General features: G+C 33.9%; 1 protein-coding gene across 1 annotated transcript; it reads left to right on the top strand.

The window, feature by feature from the left end:
• Window positions 1-4,109: 4,109 nt before the first annotated feature.
• Window positions 4,110-16,700, top strand: LOC118035114 (protein transport protein SEC31 homolog B). The gene is made up of 22 exons (XM_035040603.2): window positions 4,110-4,757; window positions 5,808-5,862; window positions 5,980-6,102; window positions 8,353-8,449; window positions 8,537-8,573; window positions 8,659-8,764; window positions 8,846-8,903; window positions 9,692-9,789; window positions 10,048-10,167; window positions 10,477-10,519; window positions 11,178-11,287; window positions 11,370-11,497; window positions 11,622-12,183; window positions 12,350-12,442; window positions 12,851-13,036; window positions 13,120-13,333; window positions 14,228-14,340; window positions 14,439-14,663; window positions 14,965-15,096; window positions 15,178-15,460; window positions 15,939-16,177; window positions 16,286-16,700. Exons 1-22 carry the CDS (start codon window positions 4,441-4,443, stop codon window positions 16,385-16,387), a joined length of 3,441 nt encoding a protein of 1,146 aa, XP_034896494.1. The 5' UTR covers window positions 4,110-4,440; the 3' UTR covers window positions 16,388-16,700.
• The last annotated feature ends 252 nt before the right edge of the window (window positions 16,701-16,952 follow it).

Below are 16,952 nucleotides of genomic sequence, written 5' to 3'. Positions count from 1 at the left end.
TAATTTCTACTGTGTTAATCATATATATATATATATATATATATATATATATATGTGCGCAGTGACGGAGCCAAAGTTTTTTTTATGAGGGGGCAAATTAAGACAGTGGCAAATTAATAATAAATATGTAATTTTTTAATATGATTTTTTTTTAACTTAATTGAGTTATATAACTTGAAGTTTTGAATAATTATTCATCCTTAAAGGATTTATACTTGAAATACTTTTATAGTACCGTGTTAATTTAATTGATGAACCTAGTGATTTTATTATTATCATTAATATCTTCATAATAATTAACACAATAATAAAGTCGGTTGAATTGTATAATAATTCTAAATCTTTCATATGATATTCATTTCAAAATACACATCAATTTATCAAAACTCATTTCAATTATAAATATAATAAGTATGTTGATTAAATTATACTTAATCATTTCTAGACATTTAAATTATTTCTACACACATATAAAAGTTGTATAAATTTATTAAGTCAAATACGTGAAACAAGTTTTAATATTATACTCTAGTTTCAAATAAAAGAAAATACTAAGAGAGAGAAAGTGTAACTTATGGGATTTAAATTCATACCCTCTTTTAACTCCAAGCATCTCGTTAACAATTAATTACAAATAAATTTGATATAAAATAACAATTATTACGTGTAACATTATAAATTAAAAGACCTCAATTAAATAATTAATCCATAATTATAGTGAACTAAGAGACCTTAGTTAAATAATTTTAATAATCTACTCTGTCAATACAAGAGATGCAAAAAATAGTGATTTTGCATGAACATTAATTTATTCATTTATAATAAAAAAATAATTTAATTGATTAAATTAAAAAATTAAAATATTTATTTTGAACGAACACATCCATATTAAATGTGCGTGTGGATCTGTATGCGTTGCTCATGTTTCATGTCAATTGTCTGGATTAATTAAGAGAAGACGAAGCTGAATATGAAGAAATGTGTGTGTGTGTATATATATATATATCCCGAGCGAGTTGTTTGCTCCGATCAAGTTGTTTGCTTAAAAAACTTGTCATAGCTTCTACCGTTTCCAGGGAGGGGAACACAGGGGTTTGAATTAGATGCTTTTGGGCTGAAAGAGAAGAATTGAAAAATAATTTTAAAAACAAATTATTATGCAAAAACAAACCCTCGTTAAAATCTCACTGTTTGTTTTATGATTACTTCACCTACTCTGCAAGTATAATTTCAACTTAATTTTGAATATAATAAAAAAAATATGTTAATATCAATTATTATTATTTTTTTAATTTAAAAGCACAAATGTGTTGTTTCTTAAGACATGTTGTTTGTACTGCAGGGTAGAATTTTAAGTTAATTTTTAACGTGGTATAATAATGTATCAATATTGCATGTGTTTTATTGTATCATGATTTTCTACAACTAGAAAACACAAATATGTTGTTTACACTATATAAAATAAATTAATATATATATGAATATCTGAACTATAAAATAGTTATTAATGATAATAAAATACTTAAATGAAATGCTACTCTTTATTCTAAAAGCAAAAGATAATTGATTAAACAGATATTTAGCCTTAATTAATCCTGGTTTTAATTTATACTTTTTTTAATTTTTTTATCTTATAGGCTGTTTTTTTTCTTATAAAAAAATGATTCTCGTTTATATAAATACACTATGCAACTAAATCATATTTATATCACGTATAAAAGAAAAAAATTAAAAAGGAAAATTAGAATAATCACTTTGAAATATTAAAAAAATATAAAATAATTAAAAATAACTACTATCTAAAACAGATTAACACAAAAAGTTTAAAGATTAGAAAGAGAGTATCAATTGAAATTTAAATAAAAAAATAAATGCAAAGTAAAAAAAAATTAACAATATAAAGGTTATTATGTAAAGCTTTTTAGAAAAATAATATAATGATAAAAGAGATCAAGTACTAATGGGCTAACCTCATCGTTTTCACACACAGGGCGGAGCAGAAAAAATAAAATTAAAGGGTGTTAAAATATTAGTTGTTTTGTTATTTAGACTAAATATATTAATATTATAAAGGGAATGGTTGAAAAAAAAAATTCCTTGTAGGGCCCAGCCCCTGCCATCCCCCTTTCTTTCCACCCTTGCACACACACTTGGCCTTTAGAAAAAGCTCATATGTGTCTAGGCTTGGAAGCTTAGGCTACTTTCAGTTTTTTTTTTTTTTTTTTTTTTTTTTTTAAGAGCAACAACGTGTCCGCTTTTGTATTGTTTTAAGGTGAGTGACGGTTTAGCCATTGTGGGAAGCAACATGCCATTTCCTATAGCTAATGGGAGATCAAGATCAACGATTTTTTACCCTAAAAATCTATTTCTAGTTTATTTTGACATAAAAATATTTTGTGGATATAATAAAACATTTAACAATCCCAAGACACCTAATAAATCATTCTAAAAAAAAAAAACCAATCGAGTCAATATAAACTAAATGGAACTTGATCATATTTTATCTATTATGTTTAAAGAGATAAATCATTTTCATTAAACTTTTATTAAAAAAAAAACTCATTGATACAAATATCTTTCTTTTTTTGGCCCATGATATGGCTAAACAATGACTTATTTTTTCTCATTATTTCTCAACGAGTTTCTCTATTTTCCCTTAAACACATGGACAATAAAAATAAACAAAATAAACAAATAGGTGATAGAATAAACAAAATTGCAAAAACTTGAGTTTGACCATGAAATTTTGTATTTTTTCTACATCGTGGTTTTCTCTATTATAACCTTGTTTTTATTCTATAATTTAAAATTTTATCTTGTGAAATTAGATCATAAGTAAATGAAATGAAATAAAATAAAATGACAAAAAATAATAAGAAGAAGAAGAAGAAGAGAGGGGGTGATGCTTGATATATATATAAACATAAACAATGAAACAACATAAAAAATCTTAAATCTTCTACGGCATGTAGTGATGTTTTTAAACAAAACAAATTGTTTAACTTCTGGAAATAAAAATTGATACTTATAAAAGCATGTTTAAAAGTATACTAGTTTTAACTATAGAAAACATGAGAAGTGATGTTTTTTGAAGTAAAAAGTTATTTGTTTTGTTTAAAAGACAAAAACAACATTAAAGAGCTTTAAATCACAAAAATATCAACACCACATGTTTTACCTTAGTATATAGTTTCCATATTATAATAGTTATGATGTTTTGATTTTTTAAATCACAAGAATACAATGAACTTGAAAGTATCTATATATTTTAAAATAGTTCATTTAATTTTTCTATGAAAATCTCCAAGCTATATCATTAAAAATAATTATATTTCAAACAATATCATAATATACTATCAAGGAATTAAATGACTTTAGAAAATAACATGACATATAATTTCATCACTAAACAATTTAATATATTTATTTTTATAAAATATTACAACACAACACAACACTCACATTAGAACACTACTTTACACAGAACAATTAAATAGATATAATGGCTCACATACATGGCGTGTTTGTAAATACATTTAATTCGTTTTTTTGAAAAAGAATTATTTTTTTAATTTTTAAATCTATAAATATTAAAAATAAAATTTTAAAATAAAAAAATATTATTTTAATATATTTACAAATAAAAAATATTTACTCTACTAATACTAATAGATCTAAAGTCTCTTTTCAAGCACTCCGAGCCATAAGACCATTCTCACCAATGGTTCTTTTCACCGAACTATAGCTAGCACTTAATATCAATTTCATGGGCCCTTTCCATCAAGCAAAACAAAGACAGCGAAAAATAACCCAAGTGTTTAACTCAACCAATTAGATTTTAACTCAACCAATTATCAATTTAAATTTTATAAATTTTAAAATTATTAAAAATTTATATAATTATTAATTTTAAAATTAATAAAATTAATCGAGACACATTTAAATTAATAAAATACCTACTATAATAAAAAAAACAGAAAAAAGAGGTGGAGATACTACTTAAACATGTCATAAAGCAATTGGATTAATGACGTAAGAGAGTTTTACCGTCACAAAATATACGTTATAGACAAAAAAACCCTTATCCCTTACACTTTCTCCCAAGGTTCAACCTGAAGGGCACAGAAAAACCTTCCTCTTCCGGGTTAACCAAACTTAAACCCGAAAAAACGCAAAAAAATGAAATGAAAATAATAATAAAAATAGAAAAAAAAAAAATCGAACAAACACATCACTCTCTTTTCTCACAACACAAACAAACAGAGAGAGAGAGGAGCGAAGCCAAGTGTGCAGCGTCTATATAGAAAAAAAAAAATAAATCAATTTTCTCTCAAATCTAGATCAAACCCTAAAAAAATCCAGCCTAAATCCATTTCTCATTTCTTCATATATCAGATCCAATTATTGATTGGCGTTTTTGTAGTTATACAGGAGTGAATTATGGCGTCTATTAAGTCTGTAAATAGATCGGCGTCGGTGGCGTTAGCCCCGGACTCGCCCTACATGGCGGCGGGGACGATGGCGGGGGCAGTGGATCTGTCCTTTAGTTCGTCTGCGAGTCTTGAGATCTTCAAGCTTGATTTCCAATCGGGGGATCGTGATCTCCCTGTTGTTGGTGAGTGTCAGAGTTCTGAGAGATTTAATCGTCTCGCTTGGGGTAGGAATGGATCCGGCTCTGATGCTTATGGTCTTGGACTCATTGCTGGTGGTCTTGTTGATGGCAACATCGATATTTGGAATCCTTTGTCCCTGATAAGGTATTTTTTGAATTTTGTTTTATGTATTATCTATTTTGAATTTATCCGGCTCCTGCTGCTCTGCCGCGGTGTACTGCCACCATTGATTGAGATTAGTTTGTTAATTGGGATGAAATGTCAGTGAAATTGGGAGCGAAGGGGAGGATTTCGGAAGTATAGTGAGATCTTATACTAATTAGGCGGTTTCGTTAGTTTTGTTTGTGCATGGATTGGTTTTGCTTTGAATGGGATTTGAATTGAACAGAATTGTCTTGATCAGAGTTGCTTCTTACGAGTTGGGAATATAGGGAAAGATGGGAATTTGGTAAGATTGTGTTCAGATTTAAAATAGTAAAACTGGTATATCAGGGAATGCTCAGCTTGATTTAAATTGAGTTTTGTTTGTGATTTTATAGGTGGGAATGTAGAAGTTTATGTGGTCTGTAGGAAATTTTTATTCTCATGAGCTTTATATTTATATTTCTTTTCCGCGCAATTAATTGTTTTTAAATTAAATTTCGGACAAAACCTAATTTTGAGTTGAGTGTAGTAGAACTTCTTGGCAATGAATTTCATTTGGTTGTTGGAATGGCTGTTTAGATGGTGATTGAATCTCATTTTGAGCTGGCGTTGATATGAATTTATTTCTATAAAATTTGAAACAAGAGCTTTTCACCTTTCTTTTCTGTTTTGGTTTTTATTTTCGTGCCTTGATCTTTTGGTTGTTTTTAACTGTGCTTTGAAGTTTGAGTTCTCTGTGAAGTTGGAAATGTATAAAAGTAGAGGATTGGTATTTAATATGGGTAATGAGTTACTGGACAGATGATGGTTTGGCTGGAACCAGTTGAAATTATTCTTTGCATTGACGTGGATAGATTTCTTTGGTGGATTTTGAAGTTCCCCATTTTCTTGCATTTAAGAATATAATTCTGGTCTGCATGTAATTTTTCGCAAAAAAATTAATTTTTTATGTTAAATATGTTATGGAAATCTACACTGTAAATCTTGTTTAAATTCTTTTTTCTTTTGTTTGATGAAGCTGTTATTTTATATTTTATATTTTGTTCCCAGTTCTGAGCCAAGTGAAAGTGCTCTTGTTAGTCATCTTTCACGACACAAAGGACCTGTAAGTTTATTCTTTTATAAATAATTTTTTCTTGTTTCTTTTTTTTTTCTGGCACTCTAATAGTTTAGATGTTTGATGGTTGGATTTTATGCCTGACACTATTCCTCCCTGTTTCAGGTTCGTGGCCTTGAATTTAACTCCATCAACCCTAACTTACTTGCATCTGGTGCTGATGATGGTGAAATCTGTATATGGGATGTGGCTGCACCTGCAGAACCTTCACATTTTCCACCTCTCAAAGTATGCTACATTTGACACTTAACCATTTTAAAGTTTCTTTGTGCTTGTACTTTGTCTTTTAATTGCCATGTTCCCTCAATTGAACTCTTACTGGTGAAGAAGAAATTTATTATAAAGTGCTCTTTATTGCTAGATATACATGTAAAGAGGTGTTTGGGATTGTGTCCCCCCCCCCCCCACTTTTTTTTTTTCTGAGACTCCTTTCATGTATCCATTAATTTTTGCTTGCTACCCAGCAGCTCCAGCTGATGCCTATTTCCTTTTAAGTCTTTCCTTACAAGTAATTGAGGAGACCCATTGCAATCCATGATACTTCTCCAGTGTGGTTTGTCTATGTGCAACATTGGAGTTATGCAATCTTATTGTAATGAGCAAGGACTGGTGTTTAGGTTGAGATTTTGTATTTTTTTAGTTATGGTCTTTGGAAAACAATGGAACACTTGGTTCAGGCTGTGTGTTTGGTTTTGATATGAGATCCTTGGAAGCTTGCTGAAATATCTTGACATGAGACGGAAAAGATGATTGTTTGTTGGTTATTAGATTATTAGAGGGGTCAGAATGGCAGGAATATCTGTTAATAAGTCAATAACACCTATGAAAAGTTACAGGTCCTAGTCAATTTGGTTACAAAGTGGGTCAAGGAGATATTTTTTATTGGCATTGTTATGAAGATTTGATTGGATTGAACATGGTGTTATTGGAGTTTTAATCCCTCAAATCTCTTTTAGGAGCTTTCTGTAAGGTAAAAGGGATGAGTTGGAGGTGTATGATGTTTGTTAATTACTTCCTAGGGGAATTGGTGTATAATATTCTTACCTGTGTTTGGAAATTAACCTTACAATCTCCTACATCTCACATTGCTGGAATGTTTGTTCAATTTTGTACCTTCTTAAGTGTCAATTCTTCACCACCAAACCAACTATAAGGAGCCTGTATGCCCAAGAAGGGAAGTATTGACTGCTCAACACTTGGTCTTCATTTTCCTTCTTTTCTATCTAGTGTCTGAATCCAACAATGTTTTTAGAAAAAATGATGTAGAAGATTTTTAGTGTTTCATCATTACCTTGAAGTAAAGATAACACAAACCGATATAATTTTCCTAATCAGAAAATCTAACTTTAACAAGTAAAAGCTTCAAAATGTTTGGATAAGGACTGAAACTATGTGACAACAGGTTTAGTTGCGCCGAAAAACATCCAATTATTTGTTTCTTTATGCCTGCTTACCTAGAAGTACATAATAACATGGCTAATATAATTTTCCCAACCAGAAAATCTAAATTCAACAATCAAAAGCTTCTAAATTATTGTATTGGGATTGAGATGAAGTATAACAAGGATTACTGTGCCTAAATGCCTCCATAGCCCAAAACAATCTTAAATTATCCAAGTATCAGTCTTTGATGATAAATTTTCGAATTGATAAATTGTAATGATGCTGTAATCTCATAATCTTTGCAATCCCCCCCCCAAAAAAAAAAAAAAAAAAGTGCTCTACATTCGTCTGGCATTGTTGTCTGCAGAGTTTTGCATGCATTGTAGCATAACTACAATTAAGCTCGCGTCATAAGCTCTGAAGGAGGCTTCTGAATAGAAATCTCTTATAGGGAATGTCTCTCTTTTAGCTTGAGAGTTGTCCATGTTATTTTGATATATATTTGGACTCGATTATGCGCTGCCTCTGGTTGGAATCTCACACAAGGATGTTTAGATAATGGTGTTTAACCCTTTGGAAGTTTAAACTGGGGTCATGCTGCAAATAGCAGCCAGACTTTATTGCCAAATTATTTTCTTTCTCTCGATACGCTCCACTGACTTGGCTAATAGATGGGGCGTCTCCATTTAGTAAGGTTAGGGTGGTTGTGGAAGGAAGAGGGAAAACCTGGCAAGTTTGATATCATCTGTTAGGCCCAAAGTGTGTCATTCCTTGCAATTTTTTGTAGGTTCTTGTCCGCATTTATAATAGGAGTTAGATTTCGAGGCTGCCAAGAATTTGATTTCATCCTTTATCATAGAAAGCTTTTAGTTTGTTTTTACTTCTGTATTTTTGAACTTCCTTAAATTTTAAATTGATTTTAGTTGTTGCTGGAAGCCTAATTCTTTATAGTGTTTTCTCGGACTAGAAGCAGTAGGGTTTCAACTTAAAGAACCCCTCTGTCTACCTCCTTTTCTCTCCCTTTCCTGCTCTCTTATTGGTACCTACTGATTCTTTCTCCGTTTTTGTGCTGTGTCTGGTGGGATGTTTATGTAGGGTACTGGTTCTGCTGCCCAAGGAGAAATTTCTTATGTTTCTTGGAATTGCAGAGTTCAACATATATTAGCATCCACTTCTTCCAATGGAATAACTGGTGAGATAGCAAAGTGGCCTTACTTACCATTGATCACATTATTATTTTCTTTTAGTGTGGAAGGCTGACCATTTCATTCATTTGCAGTGGTTTGGGACCTAAAGAAGCAGAAACCAGCGATTTCGTAAGTTTCTGCTTTCTATTCCTTCTCCATACCATCTTTTAAATCTTTATCCTTCTAAACTGATTTTAGACCTCTACTTAAACAGTTTTGGAGATTCAATTAGAAGGCGGTGCTCTGTTTTGCAGTGGCATCCTGATGTTGCCACTCAGCTTGTTGTGGCGTCAGATGAAGATAGCTCTCCTTCTCTGCGGGTAATGTCTTAACTATTGCTAGAGTTTTTCTTTCAAGTATTAATAACTAGTTTCCTAGTTCATAATGCTTTTTGCTTGCAGCTTTGGGATATGCGAAACATACTTGAACCTGTGAAGGAGTTTGTGGGACACACAAAAGGTACGACATAATATATGATATTTCAAACTTTTTTTTCTAGGTTATGAGGAGAGAGAAAAAATAGATAGACAAAAAGAAGACAAACACAGACATAGTGTGGCTATGTTTGTGTTTTATCATCTTTTTGAGAGGTAACACCATAAAGAAGCCAGAAATACTATCCTATCCCATAAAGCTGCTTTTAGAGGATAGTATTTGAAGATGCTATGCTGCTTTTAGAGGATAGTATTTGAAGATGCCATGGCTAACAAAGCACCCCTCCTCAAGACTATAGAATCCTTTTCCTCCCAAAACCTACAAAATGATTGGAAGAAATTCTTAACTTACCTGGATCATGTTTCTGGCTTTCCGCATAACTTTTAATTTGCAGATGTTTGACGGATTTCTATATAACTCATAGCAGTTTCAGATTCTCTTTTTGTTTCATTCTCCTTTGTTTGTGTGGTATAAAATCTAGTAGGCTCACTAGAAACAATTGTCTTAACTTCTCTGATTTCGTGATCCTTTGTAATATTGGAGGCTGAAAGGATATGCTGTGTTACAAAAATCATCTCTGACCTAGAAAATGCAAATGTTTTTTTTCTTCTCATGTATGTGCACCAATCAGGGTTTACGTTTTATGTGATATTTAATTAAATATCTTCATCCTCAATGGTCCTTCCTTTCTTATCCTGGCAGTTTTCCATGGGCCGATTCTTACACTGAGGCTCAATAATTCTGTTCCTTTAAAACCTTTAGTGATAATTTGCGGTTTAGTATTTTTGATTACTCATCTCCTGTTACACCAGGTGTAATTGGAATGTCATGGTGTCCCAATGACAGCTCATATTTGCTTACCTGTGCTAAAGATAACCGAACAATCTGCTGGAACACAGTAACTGGAGAGGTAATCGAACAATCTTGTTTTTCTGTTTTTCTTCTTTTTATGAATAAAAATTTGATTTATCACATAAACTCAGCAGGAAATTGCTGCTACAAAACTTGTACAACTGAAGCAGTATAAGTTTAGTTGTATAAGTTTCTGTTTTGGTAGCTATGAGATTAATTTAATTTGAATATTTAATCCTTTTTTTTCCTTGCAAGCTCTCACTTGCCTATGCTATTCTTAAACTTGGTTGATGCTTATTTTTTAATTTTGGAGTAGATTGCCTGTGAATTACCGGCTGGCACCAACTGGAACTTTGATGTTCATTGGTATCCCAAGATGCCCGGAGTTATATCTGCATCTTCTTTTGATGGAAAGATTGGCATTTACAACATTGAGGTAAGCATTTATGTTATGCTGCTACCAAATTTGTTGTCTTCTTGTTGGCCAGCATGTAGCAAGTAAGCGAAGGTAAAAATGCACTCATGACAAAATTATGTTGCACCTCAAGAAAAAAAGAAGATAAAAGAAGAAATGATACACTGGGTTGAAACTTTATAGTGTTGGCTTGGAAGAGTAGGTTGTATAATGGAATGCTTATTTGGAAATTTAAAAAGTCTATAGAAATGCGATTTAGTTTCTTTGGCATTTTTTTAAAAAATTTCATTTCCATTATAGAGGTCTTTTGTTTTGGATCTTTCTTTGCAGGGTTGCAGTCGATATATTGCCGGGGAGAGCGATTTTGGAAGAGGTAATGTATTTTATTAGACAAGAGGTGTTGTCAAATTTGTCATCTGTTTTCAGTGTAATTTATTATAATCATACCATAAACTTTAGCAGTTGATCTGGTGCAGTTTAATTTGCTTTTGCGAAATAATAACATGCCCACGAATCCTGGCTGGGATGTGTTCTTTGAGCCTGATGGCCTACACCACCAACTTCTTCCTTCTACATTAAATTTTTAAATTTTTCTATTTAGTCATTTACTGCGTAAAATAATGTTTTGGTATCAAGCCAGGCATGGTTTTAGGTTGTCTTTTAATTCCAAGGTTGGACAAAACTTTGACTGAGCTAAGCTAGTTTAAGTGGTGCCATTGTTCTTGTTTAGCTTAAGATGTCCTACTTGATATATCAACATTAAAAGATGATTAAGATTACTTTGCCTCTTCAGTTTTTTTCTTTGAGATTGAAATAGTATACAAGTGATTATCTAATGAAAGAGTGGGATAGAGTATCATTTTAGTGTACCCTGCAAGCATGTTAGGGTTTCGGGACTTTGAAGATTGAGCATTTCATATATGGTCCTTTTTTATTTTTTACTTTTTTGTGTTCCTTTCATGCTTTGAAGCCTGTGTACTCTATTTTGAGTTTCATTTCAGAATATCTATTTTACTGTCTTTCTTATGCAGAAAAATTAAGAGCTCCAAAATGGTATAAGCGTCCTGTTGGGGCTTCTTTTGGCTTTGGAGGAAAGCTAGTATCGTTTCGCCCTAGGTCATCTGCTGGTGGTGCTTCCGAGGTAGCTTTTCTGGGTGAAGCTGTTCTTTCTCATGTATTTTCAACTTGTCCTTTGTACTTACTCTTTTCAGTGTTTCTCTCAGGTTTTTTTGCATAACTTAGTTACAGAAGACAGTTTGGTGAGTCGGTCATCTGAATTTGAAAGTGCCATACAAAATGGGGAGAAGCCATTGTTGAAGGCTTTATGTGATAAAAAATCTCAAGAGTCTGAGTATGCATCTGTATATTAAGCAATCCTTTTCTTTTCAGGACAAGAAAAAGAGTCAATTACTCTCTTTTTTTCCTTCAAGTAAATTGACTAATTGTTTTGCCTGTCTGGTCAATCATCCTGGCAGATCAGAGGACGATCGAGAAACTTGGGCTTTCTTGAAGGTTATGTTTGAAGAAGATGGAACTGCAAGAACTAGGATGCTCTCCCACCTTGGTTTTAGCGTACCAGCTGAAGAAAAAGATGCTATACTGGAGGACGATCTCACCCGGGAAATAAATGCCATTCGGCTTGATGATACACCAGCCGATGAAATGGGATACGAGCATAATCAGGAGGCCACCATATTCTCTGCTGATGATGGGGAAGACTTTTTTAACAACCTTCCAAGTCCCAAAGCTGATACTTCTTTGGTACCTTCTGGTGATAATGTTGGTCTTGAGAAATCTGCTCCTAGTGCAGAAGAAATATCACAAGAAACAGAGACACCCGAGGAGAGTGCAGACCCATCATTTGATGATTGTATACAGCGTGCTTTGGTTCTGGGAGACTACAAAGAGGCTGTTGCACAGTGCATATCGGCAAATAAAATGGCTGATGCTTTAGTCATTGCTCATGTTGGTGGCACTTCATTGTGGGAGAAGACACGTGACCAATATCTTAAATTGAGCTCTTCACCTTACTTGAAGGTAGCTTAACTTACATTGTTTTCCCTTTTATGTTTTTATTTTTTATTGCACCAAGGCCATTAATGTATTTGCAAATAGATGTATCCGTATTGCAATGTTGTATTCTTTCCCCTATTATCAATCAGTTAGAAGTTGTCACCTCACTGTCAACTGTTTTCATTTTCAGATTGTTTCTGCAATGGTGAACAATGATCTAATGACCCTCGTAAACTCCAGGTCACTCAAATACTGGAAAGAAACTCTTGCACTCCTTTGTACAGTAAGCTCCTCAAATCCTGAAGAAGTGAATATCATATATAAAAATTGATGGAATTCAGCATTAAATTGTTTATGACTACTGGAAGATATCCTGGTGTTATTATCTAAATGTTGATTGATGATTATTTGCTTTTGCTATTTCTGTTGGAATTAAATTTCTGTGCATGAAGTGGTGCCTGCTTAGACATTTATTTGCAGAAAATAGTGGAGATATTCTTACACCTCAATTTTTTATATTTGGACTGAACTGTTCGTTTTAATTATGAAATATTCGACCCTGCAATTCTTACACTTGAATTCTATGTGAACCTGTGATGAGGAGAGGTTTTCACATGGAAATATTTCTTAAAACAGATGTGCAAGACACTGTTTTTGCTCCATATTGATTTACTTTCATCATAAATAACAGTTCGCACCAAGTGAGGAATGGAGTATGCTATGCAATTCACTTGCTTCAAAATTAATGGCTGCCGGTAATACACTGGCGGCGACTCTTTGTTATATCTGCGCGGGCAATATTGACAAAACAGTTGAAATTTGGTCAAGGCGTCTAACAGTCGAGAGTGAAGGGAAATCATACATTGATCTTCTTCAGGTCAGCCTGCAGTGAAGTAGAAATTCAATAGTATTTTATGTTTGTCATTGTGGAAGTTTGATTTATATTCTTTGTTTGGCTAGGATTTGATGGAGAAGACTATCGTACTTGCTCTGGCAAGTGGCCAAAAGCAATTTAGTGCCTCTTTGTGCAAGCTTGTTGAGAAGTATGCTGAAATTTTAGCCAGTCAGGGCCTTTTAACAACAGCGTTGGAGTACTTGAAACTTTTGGGGTCTGATGAATTGTCTCCTGAACTTACAATCTTAAGAGACCGTATTGCTCTCTCCACAGAAACTGGTATATCATTTGTTGAAAATTCTTACGCAGAATTATAAAACTTCACAGTTTTCAATCCTTAATCGTAGTTTGTCAGTCAAGTTCCAGACATTATGATGTTGAGAGATCATCCATTATTTTCTATTCCAACAACAGTTACATTAATATGGGATATTATCTAGATCATGGTCATTGAAAGCACAATCTCAAGATTCCAAATCTACGAGTATTATTTTTTGTTGGTTTTAATTTTTTAATATGAGTATATAAACTGAGCCAAACAAAATAAAGGAAATGGGAAAACAAAGGGAGCAAAACTTTTGTCTATGATATATATAAATACTTTTACTAAGTGGTAAAACTTGCGATGTTGCAATCTCATTCCCTTTACCCTCTACCAATCCTAGTGAGAAATTTAGGTTTAAATACATAGTATGGAGACCTGGCAATAGAAATACTTGATTTGAAGTTGATGCCTGCTATGTTAGCTCCATCAGTCAGCTCAGCTGCTTTTCTTTTCAGCCTTGTCCATACCATTTGGTGCAGGGTTTCCTTTACCCCTGGTGTAGCTCATTCTTAGTGAACTGACAAAGCAAATGGATTGTGTGAAAACTTCTTTTTGCTTGATCTGGTGTGGTCAAAGTTGAGTCAGGTGTTTTTCTGGTGTTTGAGTCAAGTTCAGGTCATATAATGACATCTTTTAATAACTCTGGTGTATTGTGGTAAAGGAAGTGTTTCTTAGTTGAAACAAGAAAGAGCTCATCTATACTGTGGTTAAAGTAGGTCCCCCAATTGAATCCAGCACTAATACAATCCAGCATAACTTCTCCTATAGCCTCATGACCCTGGCATTATTGCATTATCAGTGCTGTCTTTAAACTGAGTATCAGATTAAGAAATTGATTTCTGATGCAGAAAAAGAAGCTAAGGCTCCACCTTTTGAGAACAGCCAACAGCAAGTTGGATCAGTTTATGGTGCCCAAAATTCTGGTTTTGGTGTGGCTGATGCCTCTCATTCTTATTATCAGGTGGACACTCATTCCTCATGTTTCTTTTAATTGCTGTTTCTAGAGAATGTGATGTGTTGCTCACTTGAGTGACCACTTCATGCTTGTTTATTTTTTAGGGAGCAGTAGCTCAACAAATGCATCAGAGTGTTCCTGGCAGTCCATACAGTGAAAATTATCAGCAACCTATTGACTCTTCATACGGAAGAGGATATGGTGCTCCTACTCCCTATCAGCCTGCACCACAGGCCCCAGCATATCAGCCTGCACCACAGGCCCCAGCATATCAGCCTGCACCACAGGCCCAAATGTTCGTTCCAACTCCTGCTCCTCAGGCACCTCAGGTATTCTGTTTTCTTTATCTTGATTTTATGTGATGTAAAAGATAACTTATCACATAGCTCACCTGCATGTTCAGACGTATTTGAGTGCATATACATATGATTTATTTCCTGACTTGGTGATATCCTTTATGTACCAAGACATTCAAACTGATGTTTTTCTGGAAGAGATTGTTTGTATATAGATGTGTTGATTGAAGCTTGAATTATGTTCTCTTTGTTCTTTGGGATAGATATTGACAATTGTGTCAATAGTTAGTGCTACTTGTTACTACCACTCATCACTTCACCTTTGTTCTTACAGCCAAGTTTTGCTCCACCTGCACCTCATGCTGGTACTCAACAAGCCACCAGGACTTTTGTTCCAGCAAATGTTCCCAGTCTAAGAAATGCACAACAGTATCAGCAACCCACATTGGGTTCTCAGTTATATCCAGTCTGTGTTTTTACTGTTGATTGCAAATCTGGTGTTAATGTTTCCGAGTGATACACTAAAAAATTTGCCTGCTTGTTTCAGGGAACTGCTACTTCTGCTTATAATCCTGTGCAACCCCCAACTGGTTCTCAAGGACCTATTACATCTCAGGTGGGTGCAATTCCTGGCCACGGAATGCCACAAGTTGCTGCTCCTGGCCCAACACCAATGGGATTTAGGCCTGTACATGCAGGGGTTGCTCAAAGACCTGGAATTGGTTTGATGCAGCCACCTAGTCCTACTCAGTCTGCACCAGTCCAACCAGCTGTGGCTCCTGCTGCTCCACCACCAACTGTGCAAACAGTCGATACATCAAATGTGCCTGGTAATTGCCATAACAAAATTGCACTTTCGCTAAAATAGATCGACTTTGGTTATCGACTTTAATCTTCAATAGTTTTAGAAAACTTCTGGTTTCACTAGGGTTGTCTATCTTATATCAGTTGAGGTTATCTTTGTGTAGCTTTAAGGCCGTATAAAAAAAATAATTGTCATGTATTAGTAAACATTTAGGCTGCAGTTCCTCACTGATGGGCAGTTCTAGTAATCAATTGTCGTGGATGTTGTAGCATATAGATGGTTTGAGACTAGAAATCATGCGTGACTAAAATGAGTGAAAATGATTGCTATCAGAGCATTTGAAATTTAAATGTTGGTTTAGTCTGGATCAATAATCTGCTGGAATCCCAACTAGTTTGGTTTCTAACATTTGATGATAACAGTTTAAATGCTTTGCTTGTATACTACAATGATTTCTATGACGTGTGACTGACTAACAAATGTATTTCAATAACATGTTTCAGCTCACCATAAACCAGTCATTGTAACATTGACAAGACTGTTTAACGAGACATCAGAAGCTTTGGGTGGTGCCCGTGCAAATCCAGCCAGGAGGCGTGAAATTGAAGATAATTCAAGGAAAATAGGTGCCTTGTTTGCCAAACTCAACAGTGGGGATATTTCAAAAAATGCTTCTGATAAGCTTGTTCAGCTATGCCAGGCATTGGACAGAAATGATTTTAGCTCAGCTCTACAAATCCAGGCATGTGTTACTTAAGAGCTATTTATGTTTTGACACTTTTAATATGTGCTGGTAAACTGAAGTGAGTTTCAAGCACCATAACTCTTTCTGTTCATGTGCTCGGAACAGGTGCTTCTTACCACAAGTGAGTGGGACGAATGTAACTTCTGGCTAGCAACGCTCAAAAGAATGATCAAGGCAAGGCAGGGTGCTGGTGTGAGATCAAGTTAAAACACAATTTATAACCATATTTCTCTGCTTGGCGTTTCTCTTTTTACATGTGCTGGAGCTCATTTAGCTGGCTGTCTTCTTCAATGTACACAAAAGCTACTTCTCTAGACAGAACTTTAGGGTTTTGGATTTTTGCCCCTCATTGTTGTTACAAGATCTCAACACTCAACAGTAATGCTTTTTCTACCATGAGTCAGTGAAGATAGTTTTCAGGACATTAATGATATTGCCTCATTTTTCCTTCTTTTCCTTCTTTTTGATCTCTTGACATTTGTCTCTAGTATTGAGAAATAGATTTTTGGGTTTTTGTCCACCAATGTTCTTACAACTTTCATTTCTGGTTGAAGTTCAGTAGTGGCATTAAGCATCTACTGCTGTCACCATCAGTTGTATCTCTCCCTCGTAATATTATCATTTGTTTGAGCAATGGAGCTTCTAATAACGTGATTGTTATTGAAGTGTCTGGCTTGCCCCCTCGTCCTCGTTCATTTCTCCCAGATGAGTTTTAGAAATTTCATTCCTCTGCTTAAAACATTTTCCGGTGACCCTAACGCTCCTGCTCCCC

Source organism: Populus alba, chromosome 9 (assembly GCF_005239225.2).
Source record: "Populus alba chromosome 9, ASM523922v2, whole genome shotgun sequence".
Classification (NCBI taxonomy): domain Eukaryota; kingdom Viridiplantae; phylum Streptophyta; class Magnoliopsida; order Malpighiales; family Salicaceae; genus Populus; species Populus alba.
The sequence above is the reverse complement of the archived record's forward strand: the minus strand, read 5'-3'. Positions and strand labels throughout refer to the sequence as shown.

Coding starts and splice junctions, on each gene's coding strand:
- LOC118035114 (XM_035040603.2), top strand. CDS start 4,441: ATGGCGTCTATTAAGTCTGTAAATAGATCGGCGTCGGTGGCGTTAGCC. Junction 6,103..8,352: donor CACATTTTCCACCTCTCAAA/GTATGCTACATT, acceptor ATGTTTATGTAG/GGTACTGGTTCTGCTGCCCA. Junction 8,574..8,658: donor AAGCAGAAACCAGCGATTTC/GTAAGTTTCTGC, acceptor CTACTTAAACAG/TTTTGGAGATTCAATTAGAA.